This window comes from Polypterus senegalus, chromosome 11 (genome assembly GCF_016835505.1).
Source record: "Polypterus senegalus isolate Bchr_013 chromosome 11, ASM1683550v1, whole genome shotgun sequence".
Taxonomy (NCBI): Eukaryota; Metazoa; Chordata; class Cladistia; order Polypteriformes; family Polypteridae; genus Polypterus; species Polypterus senegalus.
In genome coordinates this window covers 54643004-54660797 of record NC_053164.1, presented here as the reverse complement: position 1 = coordinate 54660797, position 17794 = coordinate 54643004, and the positions used below count along the sequence as shown (strand labels likewise).

General features: G+C 38.7%; 1 protein-coding gene across 4 annotated transcripts in view; it reads right to left on the bottom strand.

Annotated features, from left to right (window-relative positions):
- The window catches only part of LOC120539003 (large proline-rich protein BAG6-like), a 152521-nt gene that overhangs the window by 38998 nt on the left and 95729 nt on the right, over positions 1-17794 (bottom strand). For 3 of the 4 annotated variants that reach the window (XM_039768671.1, XM_039768670.1, XM_039768673.1), the window contains 8 exons: positions 16184-16381; positions 12494-12794; positions 11583-11648; positions 10597-10847; positions 8638-8719; positions 6311-6591; positions 5627-5927; positions 2777-2946 (listed from right to left, as the gene is read on the bottom strand). In XM_039768671.1, the coding sequence (XP_039624605.1) occupies positions 2777-2946; positions 5627-5927; positions 6311-6591; positions 8638-8719; positions 10597-10847; positions 11583-11648; positions 12494-12794; positions 16184-16381 (1650 nt within the window). The remainder of the gene's footprint in view (positions 1-2776; positions 2947-5626; positions 5928-6310; positions 6592-8637; positions 8720-10596; positions 10848-11582; positions 11649-12493; positions 12795-16183; positions 16382-17794) is intronic. The other variant, XM_039768672.1, reaches the window with a different exon arrangement.

Genomic DNA, 17794 nt, shown 5'->3' with positions numbered 1-17794 from the left:
TCTGGAGTCTCAGGAGGGGGAAGCAGTGCAGTGCCAACATTGTATATGGTGGGGATGGTGCGCTGCTGACCTCGACTTGGGACGTTGTGGGTCAGGGGGGTGGGTTGGATGAGTACTTCAAAGACCTCCGTAATCCCACTAAAATGCCTTCCAATGAGGAAGCACAGCCTGGGGACTCGGAGGTGGTCTCCCCCATCCTTTGAACTGAGGTCACCGAGGTGGTCAAAAAACTCCTTGGAGAGGAGGGTCCGTCAGATAGTCGAACCTCGGATTCAGGAGGAACAGTGTGGTTTTCGTTGCGGAACAGTGGACCAGCTCTACATCCTTAGCAGGGTCCTGGAAGGTGCATGGGAGTTTGCCCAACCAGTCTACAGTAATCCCTCTCTATATCGCGCTTTGACTTTTGCGGCTTCACTCCATCGCGGATTTTAAATGTAAGCATATCTAAATATATATCACAGATTTTTCTCTGGTTTGTGGATTTCTGCGGACAATGGGTCTTTTAATTTATGGTACATGCTTCCTCAGTTTGTTTACCCAGTTCATTTCATACAAGGGACGCTATTGGCGGATGGCTTAGAAGCTACCCAATCAGAGCACGTATTACATATTAACTACAACTCCTCAATGATATACGATTTGCTTTCCACGCGGTGCTTGATTGTTTGCTTTTCTATGTCTCTCTCACTCTCTCTGCCTGACGGAGGGGGTGTGAGCAGAGGGGCTGTTTGCCTAGAGGATACGGACGCTCCTCTAAAAAATGCCGCTTCATTGCGGTGCTTCGGCATACTTAAAAGCACAAAAGCACGTATTGATTCTTTGATTGTTTGCTTTTCTTAACGAGCGCTCTCTCTCTCTCTGAAATTCTCTGCTCCTGACACACGCACTCCTTTGAAGAGAAGATATATTTGCATTTTTTTTTGTTGCGAGAAAGAACTGTCATCTATGTCTTGTCATGGAGCACAGTTTAAACTTTTGACTAAAGGGTGTTATTTTATGTTTAGAGGGCTCTAATAAGGTTAACAGTGTGGGAGAGTTTATAAGGGCTTAAAATATATAAAAATAACCATACAAACATATGGTTTCTACTTCGCGGATTTTCATCTATCGTGGGGAGCTCTGCAACGCAACCCCCGTGATCGAGGAGGGATCACTGTACATGTGTTTTATGGACTTGGAAAAAGCGTTCAACCGTGTCCCTCGAGGAATCCTGTGGGGGGTACTCCAAGAGTATGACGTACCGGACCCCCTGATATGGGCTGTCCGGTCCCTGTACGATCGGTGTCAGAGCTTGGTCCGCATTGCCGGCAGTAAGTCAAACCCGTTTCTAGTGAGAGTTGGACTCCGCCAGGGCTGCCCTTTGTCACCGATTCTGTTCATAACTTTTATGGACAGAATTTCTAGGCGCAGCCACTGCGTTGAGGGGGTCCGGTTTGGTGGATTCAGGATTGGGTCACTGCTTTTTGCAGTTGTCTTGTTTGCTTCATCAGGCCGTGATCTTCAACTCTCTCTGTATCGGTTCGCAGCTGAGTGTGAAGCGGCTGGGATGGGAATCAGCACCTCCAAATCCGAGACCATGGTCCTCAGCCAGAAAAGGCTGGAGTGCCCACTCAGGGTTAGGAGCTAGATCCAGTTCCAAGTGGAGGAGTTCATGTATCTCGCGGTCTTCTTCACGAATGAGGGAAGAATGGAGCGCGAGATCGACAGGCGGATCGGTACGGCGTCCACAGTGATGCGGGCTCTGCATCTGTCTGTCGTGGTGAAAAAGGAGCTGAGCTGTAAGGCAAAGCTCTCAATTTTACCAGTCGATCTACGTTCCTACCCTCACCTATGGTCATAAGCTATGGGTAGTGACCGAAAGTACAAGATTGCGATTGCAAGCGGCCCAAATGAGTTTCCTCCACAGGGTGTCTGGGCTTTCCCTTAAAGACAGGGTGAGAATTTCAGTCATCCAAGAGTGGGGCTCAGAGTACAGCCGCTGCTCCTCCGCATTGGGAGGAGTCAGAGGAGGTGGCTCGGGCATCTGATTAAAATGCCTCCTGGACACCTCCCTGATGAGGTGTTCCAGGCACGTCTAATCGGGAGGAGGCCCCGGGGATGACCCAAGACACGCTGGAGGGACTATGTCTCTCGGCTGGCCTGGGAATGCCTTGGGATTCCCCCGGAAGAGCTAGAAGAAGTGGCCGGGGAGAGGGAAGTCTGGGTATCTCTGCTCAAGCTGCTGCCCCCGCAAACCGATCTCGGATAAGCGGAAGAGGATGGATGGAAATTGCAATGGCCTTGGAAATGTTAACAGCAACTGTGCTATGGCAGACACTTTACTACTGCAGTGGTGGCAAGCATTCATCAGCTGCTTGTTTCTCCCCCAGAAACATAAATATGAATTATACCATAGTTGTATACTGCTGATATGGAGTGCATAAAATGTATAGGAACAAAATAAAGTACTAACTTTAATAAGTAATAACTTGCAGAAAGTTGTTTATGAAGTAAAGATAAATTGGAAAAAAAGTGAACCGAACAGCACATTAATGTTCTAAGGAAATGAGAGGCTTGTTATTTATTAAAAAAATGAATAAAAATAACAGTGCTGACCACCTATATTTTCTTGCTTGGCCACCTTCCTTTGTGCATTTCTGCATTAATACCATCTCAATTATTATTAATAATAAAAAAAAAAAAAAAAACTACAAAAAAACCCTCCAAAATCATCTGGGCAATTACATTTATTACTTTGTGTATTTACCCGACTGCATTCTAAGGCATATGCACTCACCCTTATGTTGGTATCAGTAGGCTCTCGTCCTTGTAGGTACTGCTCTCTAAAGAAGCCACTCAGCTGTGGCTGTATTCTCTGTAATGGCTGAAACTGACCATGTAAAAGCATTACCATATCCACCATGGAAAAGTTCTGGCAAATCAGAGATAGAAGTTCCCCAAAGAAACCTAAACGATAAGATTATCAATAATAGGAAATTATTTAGAATTGCATTCTGAAGAAATATAATTTTGCCTGCTCTCACCTTAACTAGTACTCATACTGGTGTATTTTATACACCAATCGAAGTTATTTTAGTCCAGTGTTCCTTTTACTTAAACCTGCTGGCAGCATCCACCATCTATCCTCAGCACGATAGTCAGGGGCATGCTCTACCCAAACATATCTTTCATTTAAATGGCACAGTTCCATATGTGCACTTGGTACACTGTGCGGGTACTTACAAATGTATGACAACGATGAGATTTTCTTCTTGCAATGACTTTGTCTGCAAAGAACATTTAACAAATGAAGTGAAATATAGTAAATCTGCGAATCCTGCAGTGGATGACAGTGTGACTAGTGACAAATCAGCATTGGAGAAGTGTATCGGGTTTATTTTCAGATAGTCCAAGACTGTCATACAGACTGCGGTCACTGTCCTGCTCCACTGACAGACTGAGGAGATTGTTCCTCCCCCACACTATGCGACTCTTCAATTCCACCCAAGGGGTTAAACCTCATACCTGCATTTTTATCACTCTTTAATCTAATATTGTGTTTTTTTTTATCATTATGATGCTGCTGGAGTATGTGAATTTCCCCTTGGGATTAATAAAGTATCTATTATTCAGTAATATGGTATTAAATTACATTAAAAATATGCATAATTCAAAATTATTGCAATGTTTTATATTAAAAACTCACACCGTGCATATAAATAGCCATTTTAACACTAATGCATAAAGTACACTGCGTAAGTACTTATGAGATGAAAAATGGTGCAAGTAGTTAAGGATGAACATAAGATGACTTTGTGGCATATCCCGAGATTGGTAAAAGCTAAAAATATATAACTTATTAACTGCTTGTTCCAGGATAAATTCTTCACTGAAAGTTGCTTATGTCATTTATACCAAAGTTACAGTTTTTAAAATGTCAAGGTTATGATTAAGGTTTAAGTCATGGTAAAAAAAAAAAACATTCATATAAAAAATAGATTATTTCCTAAAATTGCTTTCTTTAGAAGTCTTTTGTTTCTTGTTTTTGGAGACAAAACTGCCAGTGGCATTACGGGAAAGACAACTGTCCACCCACCAGCCTGGAAAGTACCTGGAATATAGCAGATAAAGCATGTCTACATGTAGATCTTTGTGATCAGCAGGCAAAAAAAAAAGAGGGAGGATCCACTCAGTGTTTGTGGTAAAAAAAAATGTAAAATTCTGCACAAAGATATCTGTAATGATATCTCTTTATCATCTAAAAAACTAGGGGGCTCTGCCTCTGCTTGCCAACCCCTACGCGGGCCCTACGTACTAGTCATTTCCTGGATCTGCCGCTTGCAACGAATCGTGCTGTGCTTTTGGATAAACACGAATGTCAGCTCTGTCTTCGATATCTCAGTCTTTCGAAACTATTATCGCGGACAATTTGTCACATGTTGCTTTATTATATATGCGAGTGTGATCTTTTGGATTCATATAAAAATCCAAGAAAACTTCTTTGTCCATGTTTTTCAGATACATTTCGTGTAAAGTTCGATATTTTTGGACATATGGATTTATATCCATTATTGGCAGTATAATTTCTAATACGTCCGATTGTTTAATTTGTTCGATTCTATGTTGCATCGCTTCTCCATGATCATAAATATAAACCTGACTGAATTGTGGTTTCTTTGAAATGAAACTTGTAGTAGCTCTGTCATATCACCTATGTCCATATATTTGATCTCTTTCTCTGCATGTGTATCGCACCAACATTTTTAACGACGTTCTACTTTGTCTTCTACTCTTTGTCTTTTCTTTTTCTACTGTTCGTCTTTTATTTCCTTCTGTTTGGGCCTATTAGGTTTTCAGTTCATCTCTTGGCACAAAGTCTCGTCTCACGGGATGTGAAATTATCTCTCTGAAAAAGTCTTGTCTCATCCCAAAATTTTTTATATAATAGAGAGATTATGTATTACAAAACACCCTGTGATGATACACTTTGTTTCTATTGCTATCATAAACTTTAAAACAACTTAATCTGCCAGCAAGCAGTCTGAGGATATAATCATTTGGTAGGCAACACAAATAAGCTCCATCAGTCGAAAAAGCAGCAGTGATAAAGCAATATGTGAAAAAACAAGAAGTTAAACATAGATTGCTAGTTTAATACTGTTTTGGTCATTTCATTATGCATCCTATACTTAAATAATAAAAGGAAAAAATATAATTTTCCTAAACTGATTGACACATTTTCCTCTTAGTTTTCTAACACAATCTGATAGAAGGGAGTTAATGCAATGGACAAAGTTCCAAAGTCAGTGGAGCATCACATGGTAATACACAGAACAGCAAAGTTCAAAGTACTGCTTTCAACATGTGGTTCTCATAGCATTACAGAAAAATCTGTGTTGCCACATGCTTTATTGTACTCATGGAAATGTTAGTATATTTCTTCAAAGGTGCAATTAAGTGAGGTTTATTGGGTGGTATAGTAGGCATGCACAAAGCAGAATGATCCTTCAATCAGGTTACCAAACAAACTGGATGGGATAGTGCATTAGTGTTATTGACGATAAGAAGAGGTGGGTATCCACAGCCGGCTACATAGCTCTAGATAGTCCAGATGTACATCAAGACGCAGACTAAATTATTTACTTACCAACAGCAGCACCACTGCCTGGTTCAAAGATGTTGCTTGTACTTGATAGTCTTTGAATGAATTCGGCAATGCTTTCAGTGCTACCCTGCTGTGCTCCTAGAGATCCCATCATGGAAGAAAGTACTCCTTGTACTACGCTAGTAAAGAACTCAGGGCTTAGTGACTCCCCTACTCCTGCTGCCCCCGGTTGTTGCTGAGAAGATGGTGGAGCCTGTGGAGCAGCACTTGCATCAGGTTGACTCTGTTGCTGTGAACCTGATGCATCATTAGTTTGTTGTGATGTATGGACTGGCTGAGCAGCCTAGAGGTAAAAAGGCCAAAAATAAATGATTAAACCATATAAAAATCAAAAAATAGTTTATTTTGCTGGCTAGGCTACATGTATTGAAAATGCAGGTGTCAACCAAAAATTTACTTGTAATAAAGAAAGCAAAGAAAAATGTATTCATTTGCCGATCTAAAAGATACAGTAAATTGTTTCTTTAAAACTGCATTCATTTCAACTTTCTAAATAATCAAAATGTTCTAAAATCTACATACATGAACAATTAAAAAAGAGATGTGACTGTTTAAAGTAATTTCAAGTAAATAACTTTATTAAGTTTTCAATCTTAAAACAAAAATGTCTTTATATTTAAAGCTATTCTAAAATTGTGCAATCTCTAGATTTTTCCAGCACTTTACCTGAATAAAGTCTGTCACACCCTGTATGAAGGCTGGTACCCCTGGCATAGCAACAGTGATAGAGGGTGATACTCCACCAGCAGCACCAAGGAGTGAACCAAGAAGTTGGGATAACTGTTGAGCCTCAAATGGAGGTGAAGGGGCTGTAGGTGATGGATAGCCAGTGGAAGCAGTGCTGGTAGTGGAGGTACAAGTCTGTCCCGAGGTACTAGCAGATGATGGAGGTGCAGAAGATGAAGCTGAAGGATCACTGGAAGAAGCTGGAGGAGCACCAGTCTGACCTAAAAGAAATAAACAAAAATCTGGAGTGTTGTCCAATTGACTTTCTCGTATACATAGAAATTATATAATTGTATGAATATGTCAACTTGTGAAACAAAACACGTACCTATTCAAACTTCAACTTTATTTGAAAATTCTATAACCTGATTAGATAAATTTCCAATTACGGTGTTATTTTGTGTTTGTACCATGTAAGTTTTTTGCATTGTTGATAAATTAAATAACAGATAACTAACGCAGTTAATAAACTATTACTAATTAAGATGAATACAGGCAAGTCCCTGGGTTACGTACGAGATAGGGCCTGTAGATTTGTACCTTAGTTGAATTTCTATGCAAGTCGGAAGTGGTGCATTATTTTAATAAATGCTATTGGTGACCGACTGTAACCAAGTGCTCTGCCAATGAATGATGGAGTTTCACCTCTCTCGGACCTTTTTATTATTTCTACTTTATTTTCAATGGTGATGGTTTTTCTCTTCTTTACTGTATGACCAGCACTTGCATCAGATTTGTATTTCAGAGACATTCTTGAAGGGTGAGGGTGAAGACAATAGGTTAAGATGAGCTCTTCTGCACAGCACTGTATACACTATAACAGCTGGAAGGCACCTGTCGTCAACACATCTGATGTACTGACAAGAGACAACTTCCTGCTATGTGCACAACAGTACAAGCAGGCTTGCTATTGAGAATGAATGGGATCGGCATGGGGTGGTTCACAACCTGCCAACCACCCAGTCACCTCCACTACAGTATACTGCCTGCAGCGTCCGCCCACCGAGAACGAACATGGTGTGGCCAAAGGCGGGTAGTGAATCGCCCACCACCGCCCCCATTCAACAGCCACCCGAGGCACACTACAATGCTACCCCTCGCCGCCCCGTTCACCCTCAATGGCAGGTACTGAGGCGCATGCGTTGCTGCTGTGGCCCCGTTCGTAAGTCGTAGGTCAGATGTCCGTAACCTAGGGACTACCTGTTATTAGATATTCCCAGAATCATACATTATTCTAGTCCTGTCTTTAACTCTTTCATTCTGTTTATATGAAAAATCATAGCGTAAACATGTATGCAACCGATTAATTTTCTTCTACGATGCTGTTTACTGTTTATTGCGCATTTTCAAAAAAAAATAAAAAATTTAAAACTTAGGTAATAAAAAAAGTTCAGGCAATCCAAAAAAATATGGGAAACGAGAAGAAATGTCAATTAATTCACAAACACCACAAAACTGATAAAAGATCAAAACACATGGAATACAATTTGTGGAATTAAATGGTAGGACAAAGTAAATGCATGCAGAAAGGTATGGTATGTAAATTTCAAGATTTTTAATTTTAAAGAATACCTATACTTTAATTAAAAATGATAAAACAATGATTTCATTGATTGTAATACAATTTATTAAATTAGTTCAAACCACCACCATAATTAATGATAAAACTAATTTCTTTCGTTGACAAAATAACAATGAAAAACAAACTTACCAACTGTCACCAATTACTCAATTCAGTGCAGCAGATTGTTCATTTAAAACAAGTAAGTGAATGAACATGTCCCAGATGCATGAATTCAGCATATTCTGAAGTGAACTGCATTGCAAACACCCACAACCCTCTTAAAAGGCTGAAGATAACTTAAGGAGATGCCCAGAATTTTCAGGATTGACAAAACTCTTACTTACGATTTGCATAACTTGGTTATACCGTATGCAGCTAGGGTGTCAACAAGCAACTCATCCTTCTGTGTATGTAGTTAAATGAAGTGATGAGTGCAAAGATGTATATACTGTTAAATCAGAATAACCAAATGGACCAACACATGAGGACTAAATGGACTCAACAGTCCATTTACACCTAAAAGAAAGTGTTAAATTGAACGCGTTTCTTCTGATGTCCCATTGATCGTAACTGTTAGGTGACTAGTGGAGACACTTATTTAACATTTACAAGTCTCCGGGGTAAACAAATGCATGTCACCAAACTACTCCTTTAATTTGCAGTTACAGCAGAAGAAGACTGAAGCAAAATAAAGAAGCCTTACCCATCACCACAGGCTGCATCAGAAGCTGGCCCACTAATCCACTTATCATCTGAGAAAGGGAAGCACTTTGTATGGGACCAGTCTTGTTAACAAGAAGCAATATCAGGAAACAGAAAAAAAAAAAAAAAAAGTATAATTAAGAAAACAATGCAATGATTTTGTGTAACATTTTTAAACTGATGTGCCTGATTGAGAAAACTGGTACAGGGGGTCCTCAGATTACAACACAGTTCCATTCCTATGACAGTGATGTAACCCGAATTTTGGTGTAAGTCAAAACACACCCTACCCTAAGTTACTTACCTATCCTAATACAGTTGTGAAATCATAATCTAGAACATAAAAACACAACTAAGCCACAGAAAAAGGAAAAGGACACAAATATATTGTACTGTACACTGTATTGTAGTAACAGAAACAAATGACAAAAAATGAGTGTAACAAAATTCCTTACCTTTATTCCAATTTATAGCAATCTTTTCATCTCAATCAATTTGCAATTTCACTGTTTAGTAATCACAGTTGATTTCATAGGGGCTTATCCCTTTACATGCTCTAGGATATGGGCTTTATCCTTGATAACTGTTGCTACAGTAGAGAGGCTAAGGCTGGGCACATGGCCGATGTTCGTCGCCTATTCTCCGTTTTCTGATCTCTTTACAATGTCTAATTTCACTTCCATTGTGATGACTTTCCCCTTCTTCGAAGCACTACCATCTGAAGACTCTGACTTTCATTTAGGAGCCATGATCAAGGCCAAAAGTCAACAAAGCAAGCAACACAAACGGAACACTTGTGCTGCGTGCAACCAAACTAGTTTGCCAACACCATCGCTCAAACGCCGTGCTACTGCATATTCTTCTGTCAAACTAGTTTGCCCATGTAGTCCGTAAGTACAACGCTAATGGTGTAAGCCAAAATGCTCACATCTCAATTTTTTTTTTTCTAGTTTTCATGGGAGTGAGCGTCATAAACTTCTTCATATGTCGACGTACCCCCTGTACTTGTAAACAACTTCCTAATTGTTATTGTAATACAGTTTGAGAGTTTCATTATTTCTGATCAAATGTGCAATGATTTAAAACTATTTTACATTTTGTAAAACATCTTCTTACATATACAGGGAGATTCACTCTAAAGAGGCCCCAAATATTCTGTTGTAACTCCCGTTAGGATGAAGCAATCTGAACCAAAAAAAATACGCTACATACCTTGACATATGTGTAATTGATTGCATTACATGTGAAGCTGGAAGCGGTTTCCATTTTCTGCCAGACACATTTCGACATGGTGCTCAATTTTCCTGAACGTATCGGCAAGCGTTTCAGGGGAAATAGCAGCAATTTCACGTTGGATGTTTTCCTTCAAATCTTCCACAGTGCGAGGCTTGTTCCGATAGACTTTTCCTTTGAGCATACCCCAAAGGAAGAAGTCTGGTTGTTTCAGATCCAGCGAATGTGGTGGCCAAAGCTCCTTCGAAATTACTCTGCTGCCGAAGGAGGACTCAATTTCTACAATGCTCCTTGCCGACGTGTGTCACGTTGGTCCACCTTGCTGGAAGCAACCTTCCATTAACTCATGATCATCCAGTTGATTCTGACATTGTTTAAATGAATTGTTGACCCATCAGGTTCGCACCATGAAGAAGTGCTGCTTAATACTGTTACACCACCATCCTGATGAGAAATCGAATGATGGAGTGAAGGGGTACGCGCGGTATGCACTCAAAAGTTACAGAGGTTAAACCTTGTGACGGCTATCCGGCGCCTATCTCATCGCTCCGACGCAGGGGCATCCTGGCTTGTTCGAAGCTCCATATACTAAGGAGCACATAGCACATTGTTTTATTCAGATTGCTTCGTCCTAGCAACAGTTATTACAGAATATTCGGGGCCGCTTTCAAGTGAATCTTCCTGTATAACATGAAATATACAATACTTATTTTTCAATCCTATATACCTGAGGACCAAGTTGTCCTGGCTGAGCTGTCTGAGGTGGCCTCAGGTTTATTGTTGGGGGCCTCTGAGTTGCATTTGGAGGTCGTTGAGCAAAGGACGGCCGAGTAATGACGACACGAGCTTGAGGAGGTTGAAATCCTGGAACTGGCTGACCACCTGTTGTCATAGAAACTGCCTGCTGAGTTATCTGATGAACTATTGCCTGCATGAATTCAGCAGGGAGTCCTGGAATTTGCATCTGTGGTGCACTACCTAAAGTATTAAATAAAAAATACAACTTAATTACAACTGCACAGACACAGTGCAAGACAAAAACACATTTATTTGGTTTCCATGTTCTATGAAATGATAAACTCATTGATAAAGCATATTAGAATTTAATGAGCCGGGTAAATTGCTGTCACCCTGCACCTGACTTATTACCAGAGTACAAAAAAAGCTAAAATCATTCACATTTCCAAGTGAGAAGTGAGTTTTTCGGCAACAACTGAACAGCTTAACATGAAGACAACTAAGGTCCTCGAGGGGCCATTAAGAGTCTAGATATTAACCACACTGAAAACCTGGCACAGCTTGAGGGACTTTCCAAAGATGAATGGGCAAATCTAGTTCCATCACTCTGTCCAAAATTAAAAAGGCTTATCCAAAAAGACTACCTGCTGTAATAGAAGTAGGTGGGGGTTAATTTACGTTTCTGGAATTTTATTATTTTTATTTTTTTTTGGGACAGCACCTTGAATACGATATTTTTAAATAACAATTCTCTTGTTAAATTGATCAAAAATCCCAATTTGTGACAATTATTTGCATGGAAAAGGGGCTGAAGGCTAAAATCTTTAAGTCACGGCATAATAAATGAATACAAGTAGCCTAAGAGTTCTCAGCCAATTTAAAAAAAAAAAAAAAAAGTTGCCAAAAATGTTATTGATTATATTAGAGCTATTTAATTTCATATGTATTTTAGAAGAACATAGTAATGTTTCTTACCTCCATTTTGCCCAGAGGGTACAGAGGGTCCTGAGCCAGTGCCAGCTGAACCTGGGCCAGAATCTACTAGGGAAGAAGTCAGATAAACAAAGGCTGTTATGCAAAATTAAAAGAACAAAAGGTAAAAACTAGAACAAAGACATTCGTTATCAATAGCTTTACATTCTTTTTTTCAAATTTATCAAAAATTGAAGATAGGTGATTGCATTTAAAAATTGCATTTTTTTTTAGAAAATTGATAACAAAATGTATTTTAACTTCATTAAGTAAATAAATGTAAAGGGAATGAATGCTAAAACTGGAGTGGTTTCTCTGATCTTTTTAAGTCCAATGTTGTAGGCTATAACAGCATTTTACACTTGTGAATGAAATAGAACTATTCAGGTGTTCTTCTATGCTTATGGTTTAACACTGATATCTTCTTAAATTATAAAATTTTAAAGAAATTAAGGCATGATAAAAGCCAAACAGATACTAAAAAGTAATGCTTTAATGATCCTGAAAAAAATGTATGATTATATTGCTAGATATGATGTAGCATGCCTTGCAATTAAGAAAAAAATACACTCTAAAAGGTGACCAGTTGTAGATGATTAGGATAGAAACAATAGGAAGGCATTTTGTCATTTTCAAAAGTTAAGGCTACTAGCATGTCATGTCTTATAACTTAAACCTTCCACACTGAATGGCAAGAAATTGCACAAGTACAAATGTATAACAGTAGTTAGACTAATAAAAAACAGGCACCAGTTAAACAATTTATATTACTTATCACTATAAAGTGTAGACACTTTACATTTTTTCTCAGGCTGTTTTATGTAATGTAATGATTTTAACTGAAATAGGATTTTTTAAAGCAGTGTCAAGCATAAATTCAGATGCAAAATAAACCAAAAAACACAAAAACTCACCATCAATGTTCATTTGCATCATTACCATTGGCTCCATAGTTTGGTGGGTAATGCGAATCACTCTTGAATGGTTGGGTGGAGCCTGTGACGATGTGGCTGATGTGTGTGGCTGAGTGGTTGGTACGTGTGTCCCCAAAGGATGGGCCTGAGCTTGACTGGAAGGGGCTTGTGAGCCAGCAGCATCCTGAGGCTCACTGCTTTCTGTACTGGTTGGGGCTGATCCTGGTGCTGATCCTGGGGCTGCATGACCATCAGACTGCCTGCCATTGGCAGACATGGATAAAGTAGTACCCACATTAATCTGTTGGAGCAATGATTAAAAAGATAAAAGCATATTCATAATTTAATTTTGACAGATGTCCTATTTAAATGTATTTAATTAGTGATGCATGGAATCGATAGGCTAGGATAAGTGGCTTATTATTGTATGCCTGTATTTCACAGATGTACTAAATAATGTAAACCTGTATACTTGGGCACCCAATGTTTAGTTTTTGGTAGTTTGTATTTTTAAATAAGTTAGAAACTGTACAATGGCATAGCATTCAGGGCTATAGTTTCCTGATTTGAAAGATGGGAGCATTTTAGTTACTTCAAAAAGTCTGATATCTCATTTTTGTTTTTTTAAATATGATGCAAAAATGGCATTGTTGGATGTCCTACTGCTAGTTGTGAAGTGTCTGTGACTAACTGCAAATCAAATTTCTTGAAGTGCACCATTTTTGAAAGAAGAACCCGATGAAGAGTTAAAATGTCTTTTGAAGCATTAAAGTAAAATTTTTGTGTGCTTCAGTCTATAAATGATAAAGTCAGGAAAATCATAAATCACTTGTGAGGATATTTTAAATAAGCAATGCTTACTGTACATATCATTTCCTAGATGATTTTTTTAAAATCAAAGAGTTTACAGCATCACCAGTTCAGAGCCTTTTTAGGAGAAACCGAGTCAACTTATGGTGATGTACTTTACTGAGGTGCTCTGGCTCAGCAGGCAAAATATCCTGGAGAGATTTTTTGTGTTGAGAACAGAGGTGAAAAATTTCATGGTAGAATTGATGTTCCTGATTTAGAAGATGCACAATGGGTCATGGACCTTGCTTTCTTTAGTGGGCATTAAACAGGAGATGAACATACTTAACTTGAAGCTCCAGGGTCCTGATGAGCTCATCATAGTTGTGGTATAGCGAGTCCACGGCTTTAAAAAAGGGCCAGGTTTTAAATCCGTAAAGCAGTGTCACTCTCAGTGGCCGTGATTGTACGGCCGCGGGGAGTTAATTGAAGTAGTTGGAGGGAGGTGCACCTGCACTTGTGGGTGCGATTGCTTCATTGGCATTCCTGTGGCGTGTAATTAAGGCACTGCACCCACAGAGACACAGGTGTATATATACAGGCTGGCACAAAGGAAAGGGGATATAGAGATGAATTGAGAAACTGAGAGGGATTGAGGAAAAGAGGGAAAAAAGAAAGAGGTTAAAGGACAAAAAGGCAGTCTTGAAAGTTGTGATCCGGCCACCTGGAAGGAGGAGACAGCACGAGCTGGTGCCCCGTGAAGGAACATTAAGCTGTTGCGCTCTAAGGGCTAGTTTGCCCCAATGAATGTTCGGGTGGAATGGGGTGAGCAAGGCGGGTGTCCTCCCGAAGGATCTGAGGTGCGACTACGGGAGCGCGAAGGAAGGAGAGCTGACCTTGGACGGTCTAGACGTGATGTCTTTAAGACAGCCAAGACGGAGGTTGGCTGAAATGAGCTTGTGGCTGTTGGGTCTCCGCCGGCTACGGGAGCGATGGGTAACCCGGGGAGGATGAGATGGAGGTGTGCTGAGATCACGATTAGAAACTGCATTTTAACTTCTGATTTTAACCTTGGATTTTAAAGGATTTATTTATTGATATTTTTTTTTTTATCCCAACCTTTCACTGTATTTATTTATTTATATATTGGAACTTTGGAGCACTGCACTGACTGTTTCTGTCTGGACACAACTGTTGTTTTAATAAAAGCACCTTAGCACTTTTTGGAAATAACCCCTGGCTTCATTTGAGAATTGTCCTCATTTGTCAGCTCATCTCTGTGACATTACTGACGGTGTTGGGTTCAAGAGCTCCCAGAAGTAGAGCCTGGAGCGAACCTGCATCGTCACAATAGTAGCTTATGAAAGTGTGAAAGCCTTCACCACAAAATTGAAATTATGGAGAACACAGCTTTCTGCCAAAAATCTCACTCATTTCCCACAGCATTCTGGAGCGATACATATACATCTGCTATTGAAAATCCACTGCAGGAATTTGATCACCATTTTGCTGACTTTAGGTCACACCATAACATCTTGCAGCTGTTTGCAGACCCATTTTCAGGAGATGTGGAGTGTGTTCCAAATGAAACTTATTGATTTAGTAGTCAGCTAAAATCTAAGTTCAGAGAGGCACAGGAAAAGGCAGACTTTACTGGACAGTTTCTGAGAGAATTACCTCTGTCCTTTTCAGAGTTGTCCAAAGTGTTCAGTCAGGTAATGTGCCTTTTTGGAAGCACATATCTGTATGAGAAACTTTTTTATTAACTATGAGCTTTAATAAATGCAAGTACGGGTGTAGGTTTACTGATGCTAATCTTTAAGCTGTACAGAGTTTACACTGTAAACTCCATTAGGGCAAGTGTGGCAAGGCTGTGTGAGCAGAATCACTGCCAGGTTTCTGGACAGAAATAGAATATAAATTCAAATGTATTCAGGTATTACATGTGTTAGTTTTGTAAATTTATTTAAGTTAATTTAATGAAAAGAAATGCACATTTAAGAATAAGGTATTTAGTGTACAGTTTGCTATTTGGGGAAAAAAAATGTTAGCAATGGTAGTAAAAATATATTTAAAGAATATTATCTCCTGTTGTACTTGAACATTCATGTGGCCACTGTATGACATGACAATACCAATAGTAGCCTGAAGCCTTTTTGAGTTTGACTCCCCTACTTTAAATAATACAATAAGCAGTTGCATTTTACAGACATATTTGGTTATGTTTCTCATTTTTAACTGAGTTATTAAAATCTTTCTGGACATGCTGTGAGAGGTTGTGTGCTTGGGCTGTTTCAGCTAAAATCTCAAAATTCAAAAGCCAGGTTTCACCATGAAAATACTCAAATTTAACACCTGAAAACCTTGTTTTAGACAAAGCAAGTTCAAATAATAAATAATAGTATTTGAAATGAATAAAAAGGACCTATATGAAATGAATAATGCATTCACAGTCAACATAGCACATTCCAGCCTATCAGCACACTCAGGTACCTCACACTCATAAATTGGATTAACAGGCACAAAAAAACAGATGCACAGAAAACTGCCAAATACAATTTGTTACTTCAGGTCTGTGTGAAATTTACACTTTCTAATCACTGTGTGTAATACTAATTTTAGCTTTTTTTTTTATTAATCATAATCATCAACCAGAAAGTTGTTTTTAAATTGGCAAGTGAATTCAGAATATAAAAATAAAGATTGGTGCAACTCTACATTTTACTGTAATATAATAAATTGTAACACATACAACTGATGACTATCAGAACATTATTTATAACTTTCAATTATTTAATTAAATTAGTTTAATTAATTAGCATAATTAAAGTTAAAGATTTTTTGCACTACAAAGCTACATATAGAATATACAAAAATGCATCACTCAAACAGAACACTGACCTGAATGGGAATGGCAGCTTGCTGCAGCAGTACTGGAGATGCATAGTGAGACATTGGTCGCACTACATGTAGATGCCGTGGAGCTGCTGCAGATAGGTTGCAGCGGAGGTCTGATAATGCTACAAAAGCATTTCCCAATAAACGTAAAGCCTCCCCAACTAAGTTCATAATACGTTGATCTTCCTCACGTTCCTGTGTCTAAAATAATAAGCAAGTCATAAAGTGGACTCATGTAATTAAATGCCTGATCCATGATGACAGAATCAAAACCTTCAAACCAACTAGATGAAACATGATTTAACAAGTTTGTTTTCAACAAAATGGATTGTAAAATTACTAACTGTTATAATGCATCACATAAATACAAAGGTCATAACAGTAAAATTCCACAGTACTCAATGCCCATTTAATACATGGCAAAAACGAAAATCCCATTTAACATAAAATAATGCCTTTTATTAAAAGTACCTCCATTATTCAAGTTTAAAATATTGGGCTTTCAATTTGTACAATATAAAACAAATACTAACAGTAGCAGCAGTTTAAAATGGCATTATAGAATTCACAGTTACTTAACTATTATTTAAGTAAACTAGTACTGACAGTCAAACATCAAAACACAATGGCCTTTCCATTACTTTACATGCGGAACTCTAGACGTGCCATTTAAAAATAAACATATGTATAAAAATAACTAAATAATTACGTTATAAACTGTCACAATAATGACCATGTGATACTCACTAATGTGAACTGACGTGTATTTACCACACCAGAAACTTTTTTTAGCTTTCAATTTCAGAAGAATAGAGATTTTAAAATGACACAAGTAAAATTCAGAGATACAGATATGTTAGGAATGGCAACATATGTCTCTCTATATATACGTGTATACAGTAGTACCTTGAGATACGAGTGCCCCAATGTACGAGTTTTTTGAGATATGAGCCATCACTAGGTCGATTTTTTGCCTTGAGTTACGAGCCAAAATTCGAAATACGAACCATCAAAGAGCTTGTCGCTGCACATTCAGAGGAACTGATGACGGAGGAGTTGACGGAACTACAGACGCGACAACATACGGAGGTTCTGCAGGAGATCGGTATCGTGGAGCAGGCAGAGGCAGAGAAGGTTACCTCATAAAGTGAGATAAAGGAAGTGTTTGCAATTTGGGAAAAAGTTTCAAACTTTAAAGAAAAGAAACACCCTGAAAAAGTTGCAACTGATAGGCAAGTGTCATTAAATATCTCCGCTGCACTAACACTTGACTTTATTGAAAAGAAACATTCTGAAAAAGTTACAACTGACAGTGCAGCGGAGCTATTTAAAAATACTTGCCTAACGTTTGAGTTTATTTAAAAGACAACCCTGAAAAAATTGTAATAGATAGTGCAGCCGCGCTATTTAATGACACTTGCCTAACAATTGATTTTATTGAAAAGAAACATCCTGAAAAAGTTACAACTGATAGCGCAGCAGAGCTATTTAAAAATACTTGCCTAACGTTTGAGTTTATTTAAAAGACAACCCTGAAAAAATTGTAATAGATAGTGCAGCCGCGCTATTTAATGACACTTGCCTAACAATTGATTTTATTGAAAAGAAACATCC